This window comes from Astatotilapia calliptera, chromosome 15 (genome assembly GCF_900246225.1).
Source record: "Astatotilapia calliptera chromosome 15, fAstCal1.2, whole genome shotgun sequence".
Taxonomy (NCBI): Eukaryota; Metazoa; Chordata; class Actinopteri; order Cichliformes; family Cichlidae; genus Astatotilapia; species Astatotilapia calliptera.
In genome coordinates this window covers 2016065-2033729 of record NC_039316.1, presented here as the reverse complement: position 1 = coordinate 2033729, position 17665 = coordinate 2016065, and the positions used below count along the sequence as shown (strand labels likewise).

At 40.4% G+C, this 17665-nt stretch overlaps 2 protein-coding genes across 8 annotated transcripts in view; both read left to right on the top strand.

Annotated features, from left to right (window-relative positions):
- The first annotated feature begins 1481 nt into the window (after positions 1 to 1481).
- On the top strand, positions 1482 to 11081 carry hmgn3 (high mobility group nucleosomal binding domain 3). 7 transcript variants are annotated; one of them, XM_026193969.1, is made up of 7 exons: positions 1486 to 1541; positions 3246 to 3293; positions 3541 to 3570; positions 5473 to 5523; positions 6197 to 6295; positions 6494 to 6593; positions 10225 to 11081. In XM_026193969.1, exons 1-7 carry the CDS (start codon positions 1527 to 1529, stop codon positions 10230 to 10232), a joined length of 351 nt encoding a protein of 116 aa, XP_026049754.1. In that variant the 5' UTR covers positions 1486 to 1526; the 3' UTR covers positions 10233 to 11081. The 7 variants fall into 7 exon arrangements, with proteins under 7 accessions (XP_026049757.1, XP_026049754.1, XP_026049755.1 ...); XM_026193970.1 differs by lacking the exon at positions 1486 to 1541 and adding an exon at positions 1548 to 1703 and having other exon boundaries at positions 6200 to 6295; XM_026193974.1 differs by lacking the exons at positions 1486 to 1541; positions 6494 to 6593 and adding exons at positions 1548 to 1703; positions 7265 to 7271.
- Positions 11082 to 15241: 4160 nt separating this feature from the next.
- Positions 15242 to 17665, top strand: part of phip (PHIP subunit of CUL4-Ring ligase complex) — a 43518-nt gene continuing 41094 nt past the window's right edge. The window contains exons 1-4 of the mRNA XM_026194205.1: positions 15242 to 15527; positions 15641 to 15699; positions 15785 to 15814; positions 15966 to 16025. Coding sequence (XP_026049990.1) covers positions 15488 to 15527; positions 15641 to 15699; positions 15785 to 15814; positions 15966 to 16025 — 189 coding nt within the window. The 5' untranslated portion in view covers positions 15242 to 15487. The remainder of the gene's footprint in view (positions 15528 to 15640; positions 15700 to 15784; positions 15815 to 15965; positions 16026 to 17665) is intronic.

Genomic DNA, 17665 nt, shown 5'->3' with positions numbered 1-17665 from the left:
TTAGAACATCACGAGATTTAGCTCAGATTTGGAGTAGAAACAGAAAGTTAGCGAAAAGAAATGAATTGACACCTTCTATCCTGAGTATTTGGTTGACTTCTTTGACTGGATGGCTGAACGAAATGTTTTTTCTTCTTTATTTGAGCTGCTTGAAGGTAGCACCTTGGCCTCTTAGAAAATGTGAATGGCATTTTTTTCCAGTACTTGCTGATGTACTAAGAGGATGTGATGCATGCAATCAAAAAGACGTTCATTCCAGGCGATAGGTGTTTGTCATTCTGGTTTATTTTGTCCATAAGAAGAAAGCAGGCAAAAGAACAAAGTGTCATGGCTCCTAGAATAAATAAATATATTATAAGCCACCGCTAGTAAAAAAGTCTAATGACAATTAATAAATAATTTCTACAGAATTTTTAAAATGTTTTTCTCTCTGTTCAAATCATCTGCATGTAGTTGCACAAAATGTGTAGTTTTTATAAAGGCCATTCATCCATCAAGCAAAGGAGATTCTTCCTGTTAAAAAGGGGTTTTTCCTTCCCACTGTCACCAAGGCGCTTGGTCGTCTTATTATGGGGATTTATCTGTATTATTGTAGAGTCTTTATCTTACAATATAAAGCATTTTAAGGAAACTGTCATTGTGATTTGGTGCTATAGAAATGTATAAATATATAAATGAAATTGAAATTCTGAACACAGTTGTATTCTTGATGGTGCCTCCACTGTCAGTAACACTGTTATACCTAAGCACAGATATCTACCTTGGGTTCATTTTGTCCTTCGGGTCATGATGAGTGCGCAATTTGGCTTATCAGGAGGGCAGTTTTGGGTCATCTGAGTTCACTTGGGGCAACCAAGGCTGACCAGATGGAAAGCTGGGATTACAAGTGAATCCTTGCCTGACTACAGGGGTCCTAAAACTTCCCAAGAGGTAATTAAATTCAAAGGTGTGTTATGTTAAAAATTGTACTGTGCACATGAATGACAGATTTGGTTTCGTGATCTACAACTTGATTTAATTCTGACTTTATTTCTAGGATGCAAATACAAATGCAAAAAAAGCACTTGTGCACAATATTCGTAACCCTGTCTGACACGCTGAAATCTAACACAGTACACCCCCCCCCCCCCCCCCCCCCATTGCATCGTTTTACAGACCATCGCGTTCCTGAAGGGAATGTGACAACCTTTTTGCAGAAACGTTGTGTATGATTTCTCTAGTTCTCTGTAGCAGGGAAACCCCTACAAGACACAGTACCTTCCAGCTTTTCTGGATCTCGCCTGTGGCTGACATTGTGCCATTGTGCCCATTTTTTCTGGTCCTTTGTATTTTATTTACAACATTCTCTCGATCCCATCCTACATTACCCAGATTCACCGGGAGGGATCTGCGCACAAAGAGCGCGTAGCCAATCGTTGGGAGACTCTGGTAAATTTCGGCCAATGCCCGCGACCCTCTTATTTACATAGAGACGAGACGATCCAATCGGGAGTCAGCACAGGAGTGGATTTTGACTTCTCTGCCCAATGGCTGCGGACGGTGTAAGTTTTGGGGGAGTGCATATAATCAACATATTATCGAAGGTGCTTAGATATTGATCCCGTATTTCGAGGTAGTTCAAATTCACCTATCTTGGCCCTTTGGCTTTGACCTTTATTTTGCTCGGTGGAGAATTATTGACGCATAAAATGCCGAAGAGAAAGGTGAGTGTCGTCCCTGCGTGCAGCACACTTCACTGTAGTTTTTTCGAGCTCATGCAATCGAGGAAAAATGGGAATAATATTTTGTGGCGACGTCGAGGCAGGTGAGGTGATGCCAAAGTTTGAGGAAACGTCTTTTCGACTGCAGCCTTTCACGCGTAGGCGTTAAACACCCACTTATTAATAACGGATATTTTATATGCGACATTTTGGGGCTTTTTTCATTATAAATCCCCGTGTTCATCCCAATGGCCGTTCTTGTGGTCGTTTTCCCCCCCCTGCCACTTCCCTGTCCACAGTGCGCACCGGTGAATGTTAGAGCCGCTGGATGGATGGACGCGTAAATCCTGTTGGAGACGTGCGCTGTGATCATTCTTCTGGGCGCATTTCACTCATATAGAAGACTTGTAGATTCCTAATAATGCGTGATATATGTAATATTTAATAAACAAATAAAATAAAAGCCCTCCACCTCCCTGTCTAATTTTGGTTCTCCGGGTGGTGATGAATATGGCAGGCGCCACGCAGAATGAACGAGCCCTTAGCCCCATGAAGAGAAAGGAATAAAGGGGGGGAAGGATCAGGGACAATCGCCGCTGTGTGAAAAGAGGCCGTGGCTCTTATCTGAACAGGACTGCACGACAAGCTCCTGTGCATTGTATCAGCGCATACATGGAAATTGGCTTTTCTGTCACCTAAAAAAACGGCTATTGTCCTCGCAGATTCGCCTTTGAGGACAGAGAATGGGGGGCCTCTAGGGGCGGAGGTCGGCCACATGCAAATGATGCAAATAATGTGAATGTCAACCTGCGAGCTAAACCAATATTTTTTTTTCGGGTTTTTTTTTCATGGTGGGAGTGGGCGCACTTCTCTCGTGCGCCGTCCCTGCCTACCTGGAGCCGGGAAATACGGTGTCCATTAGGAGCAACAAATGACGCCCGTGTTGTTAGTTAATAAGCGCCCTCCCCCGAGTGAATCGATGTTTATGGTCCATTATTCTTTTTTTTTTCTTTTTTTTTTTGCACGTAAGCAAGATGCCTCCATTAAAAAAATGGAATTAACCAGAGAGATTGTGGCATCATCATATATCATCATCACATAATGTGATTTGCATCTGTGGAGAATTTTGGTCACGTGTGATGGAAATTGTGCTTTGATTATGTGAAACATTAAACAGTGGTTTTATTTTTTTTTTAAAGACCATTGATTTCTGGGGGAAATTATTTTAATCCTTTTCTTAAGAAGGATTAAATTTAATTGTGATTACATTCTTTTTGTGATTCGGCCAGAATGAGAAAAACCTTCCTCCATCATAAAATCCTCAAATATTATGATGTAAATAATATCTGAGGATTATTTTTTTGTAAGTAATCAAAAACATGCTAATTGTTTCAGCTATTGTTACAGATGTGTTATACCATGAGTAGTAAGTGATATTTCCATTAAGACATCCTGGAATCTGTTTTGGTTCACAGAGATAATTCACTTGTGCTTGAGAAAAATTAAATTTGAACTTTTTTTATATGTTCATTTTATTTCCTGTAGTCCCCAGAGGCTCCTGAGGGCAAGGAGGCCCCCAAAGTCACAAAACAGGTAGACGCTTTGTGAGTGTGTGTGCTGTGTGTGTGTGCGTGGCAGTGTTTCCGCGTGCTGTGTGGAGTGTGTATGAGTGAAAGAATACTCACATGAGGAGTTAATGATTAGGACACGTGTAACAGTCACCAAGTAGATCGTCTCGAGAGCAGTTGGCAAAGGTACAACTGATATCTCTTTCTCTCTCTCTCTGTCACTGTCTCTCCCTCGCTATCTCTCTCTTGTTGATAATTTGTTGCTCCGGTAGCCCACCAGAAGGTCAGAGAGATTGTCAGCGGTAAGTTTCACTCTCCCCTCTCTCTGTCTTCACCTCTGTCACTGTCCACTCTTTCCTCTCAGTGTCAACCCCTCATCCCGCCGGGCTAAAACATGTCACATTACCAAGGCTCTGAGTAAAGTCCTCTCGACCTTTATGGATTTCATCAAGGCAATCGCCAATTAAAAGAGCTCCATAAATGTGCTCCCAGAGGACTGGCTCCTGGCTTGGTATGCATGTCTACTCTCTGTTGTCTTTGCCCATTCTCAGTGTTGTATGTTGCACAACATGTTGATGTTCAGGGCTGCATGACTGCCACCAGTGGTGTTATAAATTCTGTAATCATGTGGATGAAAATAAGTATTTTCCTTGATGACGTTATGCCTAATTTGTATTAAGCTATTGATTGTGAATGGCATTTTAAAACAATGTTATCTGAAATATAGTGTTATTTTTATGTGGTCTAGCAGCCCTGCTGTGCAGTCATTGTGTTTGTGTGTGCGTACTTTGCATGTTAAATCCACCGGTGCTGGGTCTTTTTACCCCGTCTATTTGCATGTGCTATTGAAATCATGGGTATCAAACTGGCGAAGAACAGCCTGAATTCTCTTTAATTCTTTCATTTGAACAAAATCTCTTTTTGGCATATGTAGTCAGTCTCCTCTAATTACATGTGCAACACAATTTGTAGATAGCAGTTGATCGTTAAAGGCCACAATTTAATTCTTTCTGATTCAAGCAACCTGTCAACATCTAGACATACTTTTTGGCTTTGAAAAGTTTCTCAGCACCAAGAAAAAAGAGAAAAAAACCTGAGTTATTAATGCATTCTCTGCCTCTTTCACACTTTACGCAGTCATTTAATAGCTTTTGAGGGGCTGGTTCTTCTCTGTAAGTTTGACACCCTTGATTTAAACATTAGTTTGACATTTTGAGCCTATGTAATTCTTGCTAAGGGTTTCATGGGAAATCTTTATCACTTTCATCTCTCATTTCTGTATGCTAGATATGCTAGCAGTTAGCTTGGCTTAGCTTAGCATAAAGACTGGTAGCCAGTCTTTATGCTACCTAGGCTTGTCCAAAGGTACAAATTAACTACTTGCACCAAAAAAATGTATGGTGTAAGTTCTTTTTTTTTTTTTTTTTTTTTTAAAGGGCATGCGATACCATGTCTGTGTAGCCACAAGGTTGGTTTGTCTACACTACAAGCTGTGCGTGCCTCATTCAAGCTAACGCCAAGTAGACTGAGGTTTAGCTACAGTTAAAGTGCCTCTTATCCTTTTATTTTCAACTCTAAGTCACCCTAGCAAGCAATTTCTTAGCTGTAGGTTTACTTTTTAAATTGTATCTTTAGGCAATTTGTTACTAGCAGGATTGACCCTCTTCAGCACAGTTTGTCTTAATTCAAGCCTTTTTATTTTAGATCACATGTGCTGTGTCAGACATTTCTTGAGCAAAACAGAGATATTGTGAGAATAAATCACATGATTTCATTTCATCACAGCAGCGTTACTGTAGCTTGTGGCTTCAGGGTAACATGGTCCACACGCAGCAGCCTAAAAAAATGGCCAGAATCTTTGCTCCCATCTGATAAAATCATTGCACAGTGGTCTTAGGTCAGCCCACATCTGATATTTAAAACCCATGGGAATATGATGAAAGCCCATGGGTTATGAAATATGGTGCAAGTACTTAATCATTATCAATATTTGGGCTACAGGAAGATCAAGTGCAGACATTTCAGTCAGCAGGCTTTGGGTTAATCTCAGTGAATAACTCTGCACAGCAAAGTAGCTGAAACTGCTTTCAAAGAGTAAAGAGAAAAGATAACTCTAGATAATATAGATAAGAGCAACATGTCTTCATAAACTCTGAACCATGAATTAGTTCTGACAGGATTTATTTATTTATTGTAATTTTCAGAGACCTGCTCCACCCAAGCCTGAGGCCAAGCCCAAGAAAACTGTCGTCAAGGTGAAACAGATTACACACACACAAACACACACTAAATTATTTGTAATAATTTGCAAAAATCTGAGGAAATTGGCTGCCTTTTAGTATTAGTTTATATGACTGTCCAAAGCTGCTGGATTGGAAAAACAAAACACAAACTGAAAGCAGGCTTAACTGTGATGAGTATGTATGCAATAACTCAGGCTATTTTTACTTGAAAACAAAGAAATGGGGGGTAGCTCAAGACTTGTGTACATTACTGTACTGTTACTGAGTTTTTACAGAATCACATCACTCTAGCTTTAGCCTTATTTATATTAACTCCCAGTATATTCTGGAAGATTATATTGGTTACTTCACGGCCTTGCTCTGAGCTGACATCTTAGTACTTGCCTTGAGATCCTTGGGCAGATCCTTTGTGTCCTCCAGGGGCCTGGCTGTAGCCGGAAGGGGATAGAGCATTAACACCCCAAAGCTCTGGAAAGGTCATTTTCTGAACCACTTATTTCCTTTAAGATACAATATAAAATAGAGAAGTCCTTTCCTGGTTTTAGTCAAGTTTGATTTTTTTAACTGTAACCACTGTGTATTGACTCTTTGCTGCCCTTGTGAAGCTTTTGCAATGCTGATTTAGAAAATGTTACTATAATTATCATTATATGCACATTATGTTAATCTCACTTGTTCTGTGCAGAAGGTGGTAGATGATAAGGGGGCAAAGGCAAAGAAAGGTGGCGCTAAGGGGAAGAAGGAAGACGGTCCTGCCCAGAATGGAGACACCAAGGCCAATGAGGTATGAGGAGGGGAAAATAAAAACATGATGTAATTTTTAAATAAAATGTAGGAAAATTATATTCAGTTCTAAAAATAATAATCTTTATTTCCTTATCCTGTCAATTTGTGTACAAACGAACATTAATTACAACAAATACGCCACACGTCTGTTTTTGCTCACATGGATATACCCTCACACATAAACACACACACACAGATCTATGTGTCTCGTCCGTCTGTCAGTGTGTCTTCCATCAGAAGCACGGCTCCCTCCATGATGTCAGTGAGAGGACAGAGTGAGACAGTCAGAGTTAAGGGTATGGTTGAGTGTCTCTAACTGGTCTTTGGTATGTGTGCTTGGACACTAACGTGCTGCTAATAGTCACGTCTGCGTTAACAGGGAAAACATTTACTCGCTGTGCTTTGCAGTGCTGTGTTTATTAGAGTGTTTGGGAAACACAATGAAGAAGTAAGGATGTCCCACTTGCTCTCTGTGTGCAGTGAAGTGGGTCTGACTCAACTTTTTCCATTAGCAGGAAGGTTAGCTGCTGCTCACAGAGCTGCAATGTGAAATGTGCTCTGGTTCATGAACAGCTGACTCCACTATTGACCAGAGGGGTGTAGTGGGAGGTGAGATTAACGGGTTACCGAGCTATGTTTAGCTTTTAGGCAGAGTTTTCTGTGTCACTAGTGACTTTCTTTTTACTCGGCAACATTACCGTGTTTGCTTTTTCTAAACTCATAAGCTTTACGTTCAGATTTTCGGTACACTTCTAAGTACAAATATCTGCTTGACGAATATATTTTGTATGCAACCTGTTGAGCAATATCTTACTAACACCACCATGAAGCTCAGCTTCAGCAGCCCAAACTGGGCGTCACGGTGTCACTGGAGTTTGCATGCATTCAGCTGGTGATGCATAAAATGTATGAATGTTTTTATGCTTGGCTCTAACCTGCTGCTAATTCTTCTTTGTGCTGCAACTAGAACCCAGGTGAGAAAACCGATCAACTGCATTTCCAAAATGATTATAACTAATTAAAACTAATGTAGACGTTAAAAAACATTTTAGTTGACCAAAAAAATTCAAAAATTAAAACTAATGAAAACTAAATTTTGTAAAGTTGGAAAACTAACAAAAAAATATAGAGAAAATATTCTTAAATGTAGTATTTGTTTCTTTAGCAAAAATATTATTACAACTCACCTGATGAGGCTTTGATGAACATGTTTACTGGAAGTCCACAAGACTGTGAGTCAAAACATAAAATAATAATAATAGAAATTTAAGACACTCCAACTTAATTAACAAAAATTAAACTAAAACAAAGCATTAAAAACTCAACTGAAACAAAAAAAAAAAGAATGCACTCTGGAAACTTCAGCTAAATTACAAATCATAATGAAATAAAAATAAAAAGTAATATACAAAATACAAAACTATAACAAATCAGTACATTTGCAGGTTGTTTATTGACAGTTTTAGATGAATACAGTAAATTTGATTTTGATATAAAGTGATTTTCATATCTTCTTCATTAGGTTATGGCACAGACTGAACAGACTGTACCCTGACCTTTGTTTAAAAGTATTCATTTAAAAACATCAGAGCTGTGATGCGCAGTTGTTACGTTTCTAACCAACAACAGCACAGCGAGAGTGCCAGGTATGATTATGTTTCTGCTCTGTGCGCTTGTGATGATCACAGATTCCCAAAATTATCCTTTTTCTCAGCACCACTGTCGTCTTGTTTGGTACAGTGTTGCATTGCACTGTTTTATAATTGGTGCTCAGTCAACTGACTTGTCTGATGTGCCTGGGTTAACAACAAAAGTTCTTAACCACTATTGTGGTACCTGTTGCCTCTGAGGGTGTTAGGTTTGGTCAAACCAACTAACACAAAGAAAACCTGGCTGTGCTGAACTTAGCTCTCAGAGGAGATCGCAACAAAATTATTGCTAAGTCAGGAGAGAATGTAAAAAGTAAGTAAGATAAAATAATTGTGCCGCTGCAAAATTTTAGCTTGAAAAAAACGAGTGATGAGTTGAGCTAACAGCTTGAAGCTCCTCATTGGCAAATGAGGTCATATGTTACCTTGAAACTCATGAACACCGACCTGCCTGACTTTGTAAATTTCTTATTGAAGGTTGACTTCGGTCGAATCGCAGTACTGATAGTTCTGCTTTTATTTACTGGAGGTTTGAGAGGTCCATAAATAGAAATCAGCCACTGCTGGCAGTAAGTGAGTAAATGTGGTGTTTTGTTGGGGAAATGAATTGAGCCATTAAAGAAAGAGCCTGACATTTGGATAAATAGGTTGCTTTTACCTTATGAAAAAAAAAAATATCGCACTTTCTCTGTGTGTCTGTACAGTACAAATGAAGCCAGGCTTAGCTTAGCATAAGCCATTTTTACACATGAACAATGGGAAGAATCAGGCTGGGATATTTCTGACAGTTCTTCTTTCTGACATGTAAACCACAGCAGGAAACAGTCAGCTTCAGATGCATCTACCCTACCAGAAATACTCCATGTGGTTTAAGGTGATGTTCTGCCTGGATAGAGCAGTTTGTGAGTTTGTGTACTCATATGCACCTTTGTTGGGAGATGTCATGAAAAGTTCAAAGCTGCAAAGTGGATGTGTTTAAACCCCTTTAAAGTCTGAATGCCCATAGAAATATCTTGTTGGTGTGTTCAGGTGAATCTTGACAACTTTGGATGGAGCTAGGCAATAGAGAAAATATTTTACATTTTTATTATGTAATTTATTTTTAGTTATTGTTAAAGTAAAGCGTTACGCAATTATTTTATACTTAAAATGTCCGGTGAGGAAACTACTTAGGCACCTTGTTTAAATACTTCAAACTAGGAAGTGTGCCATCAGTGCCAACTTCTCATTGGATACAAAGGATGGAAAATGTAGAAACGCAGCTGTCTGCAAGCATCAATAAAATGTAGTTCAGTATTGTTTTTTCTCTATCGTCAGAAGTATCATAATTATAGATTTTCTTGAAATTTTGAGGAAATATCACCCACCCCTTATCTGTAGTTATTTATTTACTCATTTACACTCTGCTCAACTCTGCCGTTTGTTGTGTTTGTGGGGTTCCAAACATTTGTTGCCAACTTGGCAGTTGCAGAGTGCTAATAGCTGGGCAAACCGTGTTCCTGCCGTCTGTTCTTTACTTTTTAAATTTTCATTTATTGGTTGTCATAAATGTCTATGCTGATAGACTGGTAAAGACCTAAAAAAGACATGCGCTAGACTGAATGTAAAGAATCAAACAAGACTTCTAGGTAAGAGTTTAAAAATATGACATTTATATAGCTTTTATTTTACAGACTTAGCGCAGTCTCACACCCAAGATGTGACCTGATGTTTATCCTTTGTTACACTCAATGTTTACAGACAGTATGACAAAATGCAAGAAGACTAAAATAGAAACTAGTTATTGGCATCCCCAGCAGAAAACGAGGAAACAATACGACAAAAGTGAAATAAATCAGGTGCTAATTTAGCTCAGTGGTTGGGGTGGCTGCCAGGCCAAAGCGGCATCGAAATAGGTTTGCTTTTGACCCGAGCCGCTTTGGTGCATGTCCTACCTGCTTCAGTGAAAACTATCTAATAAAGATGTGAAAAAACACATTAGCTCAACTTTTAAAATATTTATAAGCCTAGAATTTCTACACAGACAAGCATCCCTATAACTCCCTGTAGTTGTTAGCAAAACCATCCAGATAACTCATTTGGAAAGCCTTTTACTCTACAGACAATAAACCAAAACATTAAGTGATCTTTATGCAAAATAAGTTTGGATCTACACTGTTTGAAGGGTTGGTTACCACAACTTACTGGTTGGGTTTTCCCCTCCGTGTACCTCATTGGCCCTCTTACGTCTCCTGGGGTAAATAATGGCTACACCTGCATGTGTGTTTTTCACCTCCAGGTAACTGAAGCAGCAGAAGAGGCGACCGAGGAGAAGGCGTAAAGGCACGGGCGCGTCCATCGACTCGCCCCCTCTGACTCCATGGCAGCAAAGCATCTTTTTTTACTGACGATTTTGTACCATGCTGAATTTTTTTTAGACTTGTGATAGTAGAGATGGACAACCAGCAGCCCCACCTCCCGTATCTTCACACTCCTTCCCCCACCTCCTGTTTTTGCTCCATTCTCCTCCTCCCCCCAGCATTCTGTATTGCTATACTGTATGCCTCTTAGAAGCAGAAAGGCAGAATGAAGTGGTTTTATCAGACAGCTGCAGATGTTCTTTGTTTTGCCCAAGAGGAGCTGTAAACAAGACTTTTTTTAAATCTATAAACCGGCTCTACCTTCATTCGTAGTTATGCTTCTCTATAATACATCACTTACTGGCACTTTGCCTGCAATCGGATGATGGTCACACCATGATGTAACCCCCTTACGGCTAAGGTGAGCATATCAACAGTTTGGTTGCAGAGCCACAAGAAACCAGTTCCACAGTCACCATGGAGAACATCTGCAGCTTTTTAAAAATCTTACTTTTTAGTCACCACCACTGTGTTTCACATAGCTCCTTTTGTATGTGTATACTGGAGTGAATGTGTTTGTGAGTCTCTGTGCTTGACTTTGTTTCCTCCCCCTTTCCTTTCTTTCTTTCTTTCTTTTTCTCTCTCCCCTGAACACCTTGTCCTGCAGCAGAGTGACATAGCAATAATGAGTGGTGCTTCTGTTCTAGACGGCTCTATTGGCTTTGGACCCTCTGGGCTTCTCTGAGTTTCATCCTGTTGGGAGAATATTTTGAAATAAAAGAAAAAGTTGATGTCTCGTGGGACTCTTTTTTTAGTGTCTCTTCACTCGTTGGTAAATAAAAACGTTGTGAAATAGGTTCTGCATTTGGACAGCAATGCCATGTTTTGTTCTTCCCCAGACACTAGTAGGCTGTATTTTAACTGTATGCCTGCACACAGGCTGCTTTCCCTCTCTGTGTTCAGGTTTTACAAGTACTTTTTAACCAACACAAAGCTGCCACTCTGTGTCTGTGTACACTTTTGTGTGCATGTGTGTGAGGTCGCCAGGGGCACGTGGCTGTGTTAAATACAACTGCTGCGTCAGGAAGTGAAAGGTCAGCATTTGCCAGAGTGGTGGGACCAGTGAAAGTGTTGGGTCTCTCCATTGCAGGACAACCTGTCACTCACACTTGTGGGCCTATAGCCTGTTCCTCCCTCTAGCATGTAGAGGTGAAATGATGGCTGTGCAGGTACTGCCACATACTGAGACAAAACTGTACTGAGATGAGCCTCGGTCAACAACATGATGCCTTTTTATCACCATTCAGCTGTTGGATGCTGTAAAACACAAATATTGCTATAATGTGTTTAAGTGGGAAACACCTTTTAACCCAGTGTTACCCCTATAGGTACTTTGGTGTGCTGCAGTGGGACCTCCAGGTTTTTCAAAAGGTTCATTTAACCCTGGAGAACCCATGGGGTCAGATCCGACCCCATTGGTTTACTAGGGAAACCATGGGGTCATATTTGACCCCACGGGTTTTCCAGGGTTAAAAATATACATAAAATTACTTAAGACACAGAAAGGAGTTTGATCAGCGCACTTGCCCACAAAGAATCAATGGGTGCAATGTATCAGAAAGTTCCAACTCTGTGCAAATATGTCCTTCTAGTGTCCTTTTTTGGTCACATTTAATTTACAAGTTCATTTAATACATTGTTAAACAACAATGTATCTATTTTCTTAACCACTTAACCAGTTTAGGGTTGCGCTGCCAACTCCCAAAAAATGATTTTTCACCTTCAGTAAACATGAAACAATCATTTTGAATAAAATGAAACTGAAATATATACAATAAAAGGTTTGATTTATTCAAATGCTTACCTAACCATACCACTTTATTTATAAAGTGCTTTAAAAAACAGCAGGGCTGACCAAAGTGCTCTAAAATAATCGCAAACATAAAAGACAAACACAGGACAGAGAACCCGAAACACTAAAGAGCTGTAGAAGCTGAATGTATACCAATCAAGTAAATCTCTTTTGAGCAGATTTGATTAATTTATCATTTTACATTATATAAAATTATGTGGATAATTTACATGTGATTAAATTAGTTAAAGCATTTTGACCAGAATTTTATTTTCAATGTATCCCAGCTGTCATGGGGCCAAAAGCAGGGCACATCAGCCCAGGAGCTCCTAGATGCAAGGTTATGGTGCAAACCACTCAACCACTCTTAGTGATCTAGTTTTATATTTTGTTATTACTTTTAAATTTTTTATTTACCTTTTTTTTACTCATGTTTCAGGTGGTTTTATTCGTTTCATTGTCAGCTGTAGCATCTTTATTTACTCAAATATGCAGGGAATTTGAAAGTGAGACAATTTCAGAAATTCAGAAAAAGTGTAGCAATGCAAACACAACCCTCTGTGAACGTAGCAGAGTCACAGTATTGTAAACATGACAAGTCTCAACAAAAGTAGTGAAAGATTTGACCACTATAATATTTATTTTCACATTTTTTTTTAAATTATTTTAAATTATTTTCATTGGGGTTAACTAAAATTTTTTATCACACCTACTTTTACTTAACCTTGATCATGACACTTAAAAAAGAGCCATTGTATTAACCCACAGAGCAGACCATTGAATCCAGACTAAAGATATGAGAAAGGTTACGTGGCTGCAAAAGTACTTAGCTGAAACTTCTATTTTCTAACTAGTGAAGACATCAGAGTCCTGATTGTCTGATGATTGTCTCTAGCAGGGAAAGAGTGTTGAAGCCAAGTAATTTTCCACACCTCACAGGATTTTTAAGCTATCTGGCAAAGTTTAGTAAAGGGTGTGGATTTGCAAGGGTGTGGATAAACAAGTATCTCTGTGTGGACTGTTGTCAAGATAACCTCAAACCATTTCAGATCTCTTTTTTAATGTGATTAGTATTTATCAGTGAGCTATTTATAGTAAAAGAAAACCTGTAACTGATTGCATCTTTTCATAACCTTTGACTCCTCTTAGGCCCGTAAAGTGACACATGGTGAGGTTGCCTCCTTGTGGTGGTGTCAGCCCACACAATAAACTTAGTCATAAGAGTTCAGGTCAACCGGTAAAATACAAGTTAATGATTAGGCTGAAAAACCCATAACTGATCATCTAAATATTTTAAGTATTATTTTAACTTTTTTTCTGTGCTTTAAAAAATATATAGAATTTGTTGGTCAAATTACACCCAATCAGTGAAGTCCACGGATGGACAGTTTAATCTGGCCTGATACGATGCGCACATTTGGAAGAGAAGATCGAAAACTCTGTCAGGGGAGGGTCAGAATACTAAAGTGGATTTTTGAAAAGCTCAAATATTGCTTGTTCCTCTCAGAGTAATCGTCCACCCACCTATCTGCCAGAACGCTTTTGACATGGAATAATGGTAGGTGGTGTAGCCACTGGTGATGAGAACACTCTCTGTTGAGTTCCTGTCCATCTGGCAGCCTATAAATGTTGTATTATTTGTGTTTAACGTTGACAAAATGAACCCATAATTGCCTAACGATGCAACATAAATGACAAAGTTGTGGAAAGTGTCGATACAGACCTAATTTGTGTGCGTTACACTTGATTTTATTTGAGTTACACCTTGTTAGTTTTACAAATAGAATGGCATTACTCTGTTTAAAATAGACAAAAAAATTAAGTTGACTCTTAGAAGCACGAAGCCTTATAGCATCTTCCCAGATGCACTGTTGATGTGTTAGATTTGAAATAGTTTATAAAGAAGAAATTAAAATGTAGAGGTGATATGTTTCTGTACTAGTGTTAATCATTTGTGCAGGTAGACTGAATTATATGCAACTGTAAGTGGGTGTGAATATTTCAATTTAGCTCAATTGTACCACATAGGCAACTTCACACATGTAAGCTATAGATATGAGTGAAAAGAGAAAAAAACCAGAAGATATGTGGCAAAATATTTCGAAAAAGAAAACTCCAAACTGTTGTAAAATGATCTGAAACACGTGTGGTGTGTATTTACCTTCACTTTCATTTGTGTCTTACTTGCAGCAGTAAACATTAAATGTGGGAAATAAGATTAGACCAGGAGGGGTTGTTTGTCATTGGTGACGTGGCTTTTAATAAAACTATAATGCACGTCCCTTGCACACATATTATTGTGAGTTTACTTTAAAAAGTAAAAATTAACACCAAAGAGTTGCTGTTCCTTTTTTTTTCATTCACAGCTGTCACCGAGGCATCCTGTCATGCATTTCCTTGATAACCCCCCTTGATGTGTGTGCCTTGTCTCAGTGTCTCAGTTGCCACTAAATTGCTGTAACTCACGGGGTTTCATTCATTAAGCTGCATTCCCCTTCTCCAACCCTTCCCCCATTTTATTGCCTGGTAGTATTTGGAAGAGAAATGGACGACTTCCCCACCAAACGGCTCCCTGAGAGAGTGGGTGTGTTAGCTAGGACATCTTATTACACAATAGCGACAAAGTTACGACAAGCGAGACCAGCAGCAAGAACACGGAGAGCTGATAAGAGAACAGGCTAGCTGTGGTGTTTGATAATAAAAAAATAATAATGATAAACTAAGCTGAAACGTTTGCTCGCCTGTAAATCCCTCTCAAACACGGGAGCCATGTTCTGAACCCGCCAGCTACGAATATACAGAAAATAAATATGGCAAGAATTAGGCTGTGGTAATCCGCAATAGACACTAAATGACAGAGGAATGGACTCTAATGAATAAAAATGTGATAAATGCCGTCTAGTTACAAAATAACAGCCATTCTGCAGCAATGTGTCCTCTCCTTTAGCAGGCTGCCATTTCTACCTCCCCTCGACGGCGGCGCACGTGAGCCACAGCGCCTGTATTCTTCCGCAGAGGGCTTGCGCTTTTTCCTTTGAGGGGGAGGGGGATTAAAACAAACATGCCTCCACGGCAAACCGGTCGTAAGTGAAATTCGCCCCAGCCGGCGCTCAGTACAGCCACAATTTAGCCATTCGGTCTTTGTTAAAGGAAGGCGGTGTTTGGCGGGGTGAAGCCTTCAGCGCGCACTAATTATCGCTCCGCGGAGGTATACTCCCGCAGCCGGGACTTCGTGCGAGCGAAGCTGAATGGAGGCAGCCTCTTCCTGGTGGATAAACAGTGACAGCTACAGGGCAGCCACCTAGACCCACCACACAGGCTCTGGCGCTGCCCTGGCAAACAACACCAAAATGGCTTCAGACAGTACACACATCGCGCAGTTGACTTCTGGTGAGTAAAGGAGATCGGAAACTATGTCACGGTCGTTGTAATATCCCCCCAATTTCCTCGGTGCCCTCTTCTAACGCAGCTCCCGTCCTCTTCTCCCCCTCCAACCATACCAGAACTGTACTTCCTAATAGCCCGATTTCTAGAAGCTGGACCGTGTCAAAAAGCAGCCGAGGTTGGTGTTTTCGCATTTTAGGAGAATTTATAATATGTCGGCAATTGTCACGAGGTGTAATTCTGTATTTTTATGCTATTTTCAGACCCTGATAAGGGAGGTGGAGGAGAAGGAGGTAAGCAGTCAGCAGCACGAGAGAGATGCTTCTCTCTGCACTGTACTTTGTGATGTTGCTTTGACTCTGATTTACCATTTACTGTTTTAAAACATCACCTGTAACGTCTATAAACTGGGTGATCACGGTCCACACTGTTTTTCCACCTCAGCTGCTGCCCAAAAGGCTGGACTGGACGGGGCAGGAACACCCCGGGACGTACGAAAATTTGGTAAGGGTGCTGTATAACTGAGGAAAAAGTTTTTAGAGAGCAAAATAAAAATTGAATTTCCCGCAATTTTTAAATCAGGTGGTGGAGCACAAACTGAAGAAGGACTTTGCAGGGCGAGTCGGCTGCAGGCTTTAGGGGGAGGGAAGCTGCTCTTTTTGGAGCACTTACAAGGGGCTCGGGTCCCAACCTTGTGTGCGCCACGGTGTGCGAGTTTGGTGTCCATGCATGTCCAAAAGGTTGCGAGAGTTGTTGGTGAAAAATGTGTGTGAAATGTTGATACGTCATGAGTGTTGTGGTGTAGGAGCGCCAGGATCCGGAGGAGGGACTCCCTGCGCCACGAGCCTCTAGGAGAGAGAGAGAGATGGAGGCGCTCTTGTCCTGCAAGAACCATAATTTGTGTGCATGGGTTGAAAACACACAGGGGGGCACAAGAGTTAGAAAACAGGACTTTTTTTTTATTCGTGGGGAATATAAAGAGTATAGTCAGTATAGCCGGAGACACGGCTCGCCCCTGTTCTTTGAGGTTGTTGTGGAGTGGTTATTTTTTATTTTTTGGGGAGAGGGTTGTTTTGGTGCGAGCTCGGACGGAAAAGCAGAGGAAGGATCAGTCGGTGTGAAGATGCGAGGTAACGTTCAGCTTGATGTATTATAATCGCGCTATTAATTGGAGCGCTTAATTGTCATGTAAACAAACGGGGCTTTCGCCTGAAAGCGGCGTTTTTACGCATGGGGGCGTGGAGTGAATTCACCATCCTCTTACATATTTGTTTCCGAGTCAGACCTGCTAAAAGCGCGCACTCCCCGTTATCTTTTTTTTCTTTTCCCTTTTTGTGTTATTTTAAAAGTTTTATTTTAATACTGATTTTAAAAAACAGCGACCTGGTTAATCTACGAGATAATGTTTGTGGGGGACGATTTCCGTCTTCACGTCCCAAAGCACACACGGAACTAGATGGCGTAAAGTGCAGCTTGATCGCCATGTAAATGTATAGGTTTAAGAAATTATTGACAGCGTCGTTCTGCCCGCTCGTATGAGTGTGTGTGTGTTTTTTTCTTCTCTCTTCCTGCTTGGCTCGCTGGGCTCTCCGTTCCTCCTCCTCCCGTCCCCAGTCTTTCAGCCTGCCTCCAGTCTATTGTGCATAATTTCCCGTATTAAAAAAATACTGCGGAGGGGTTTTAATTATTAGACCAAGCGGAAGCAGGGAGGTTAGAGGCAGGAGGGCAGGATATCGGCTGGATTTATTTATTTATTTATGATTATTTATTATTTTTTTGTGGGTGTTTGTAGTTAGATGTCTAGGGGGGGGGGGGGGGGGGGGGGGACGCTGTTAAAGAAGGGGGTTGGGCATCACTGAGGACTCAACAATGATATTGTAATAATTAACGATATTAATTGCGGCTAATTAACGAAGGCGGATTCATTAGATGTTCGATTGCTTTCGTGTCGCATTTCAAACTGATCAGGAAGACGAAGCGCAATGAAATACGGCCGTGTTTTTGAGTGGAAGTGGAAGCCTGCATCGTTATCAGCACAAATGTGTTTAGACTCATTTATTAACGGATTAATTGTCAGTAATAATACACTTTAATGAATGCAAATCTATGTCAGAGGCAGTGATGCTTGAGGTGAAAGATGTTTG

Bases quoted from the DNA above. Each gene is read 5' to 3' on its own strand.
- hmgn3 (XM_026193969.1), top strand. The intron at 3,294-3,540 runs GTAGACGCTTTG...TTGCTCCGGTAG, and splicing joins CCCCCAAAGTCACAAAACAG to CCCACCAGAAGGTCAGAGAG. The intron at 6,296-6,493 runs GTATGAGGAGGG...ACACACACACAG, and splicing joins GAGACACCAAGGCCAATGAG to ATCTATGTGTCTCGTCCGTC.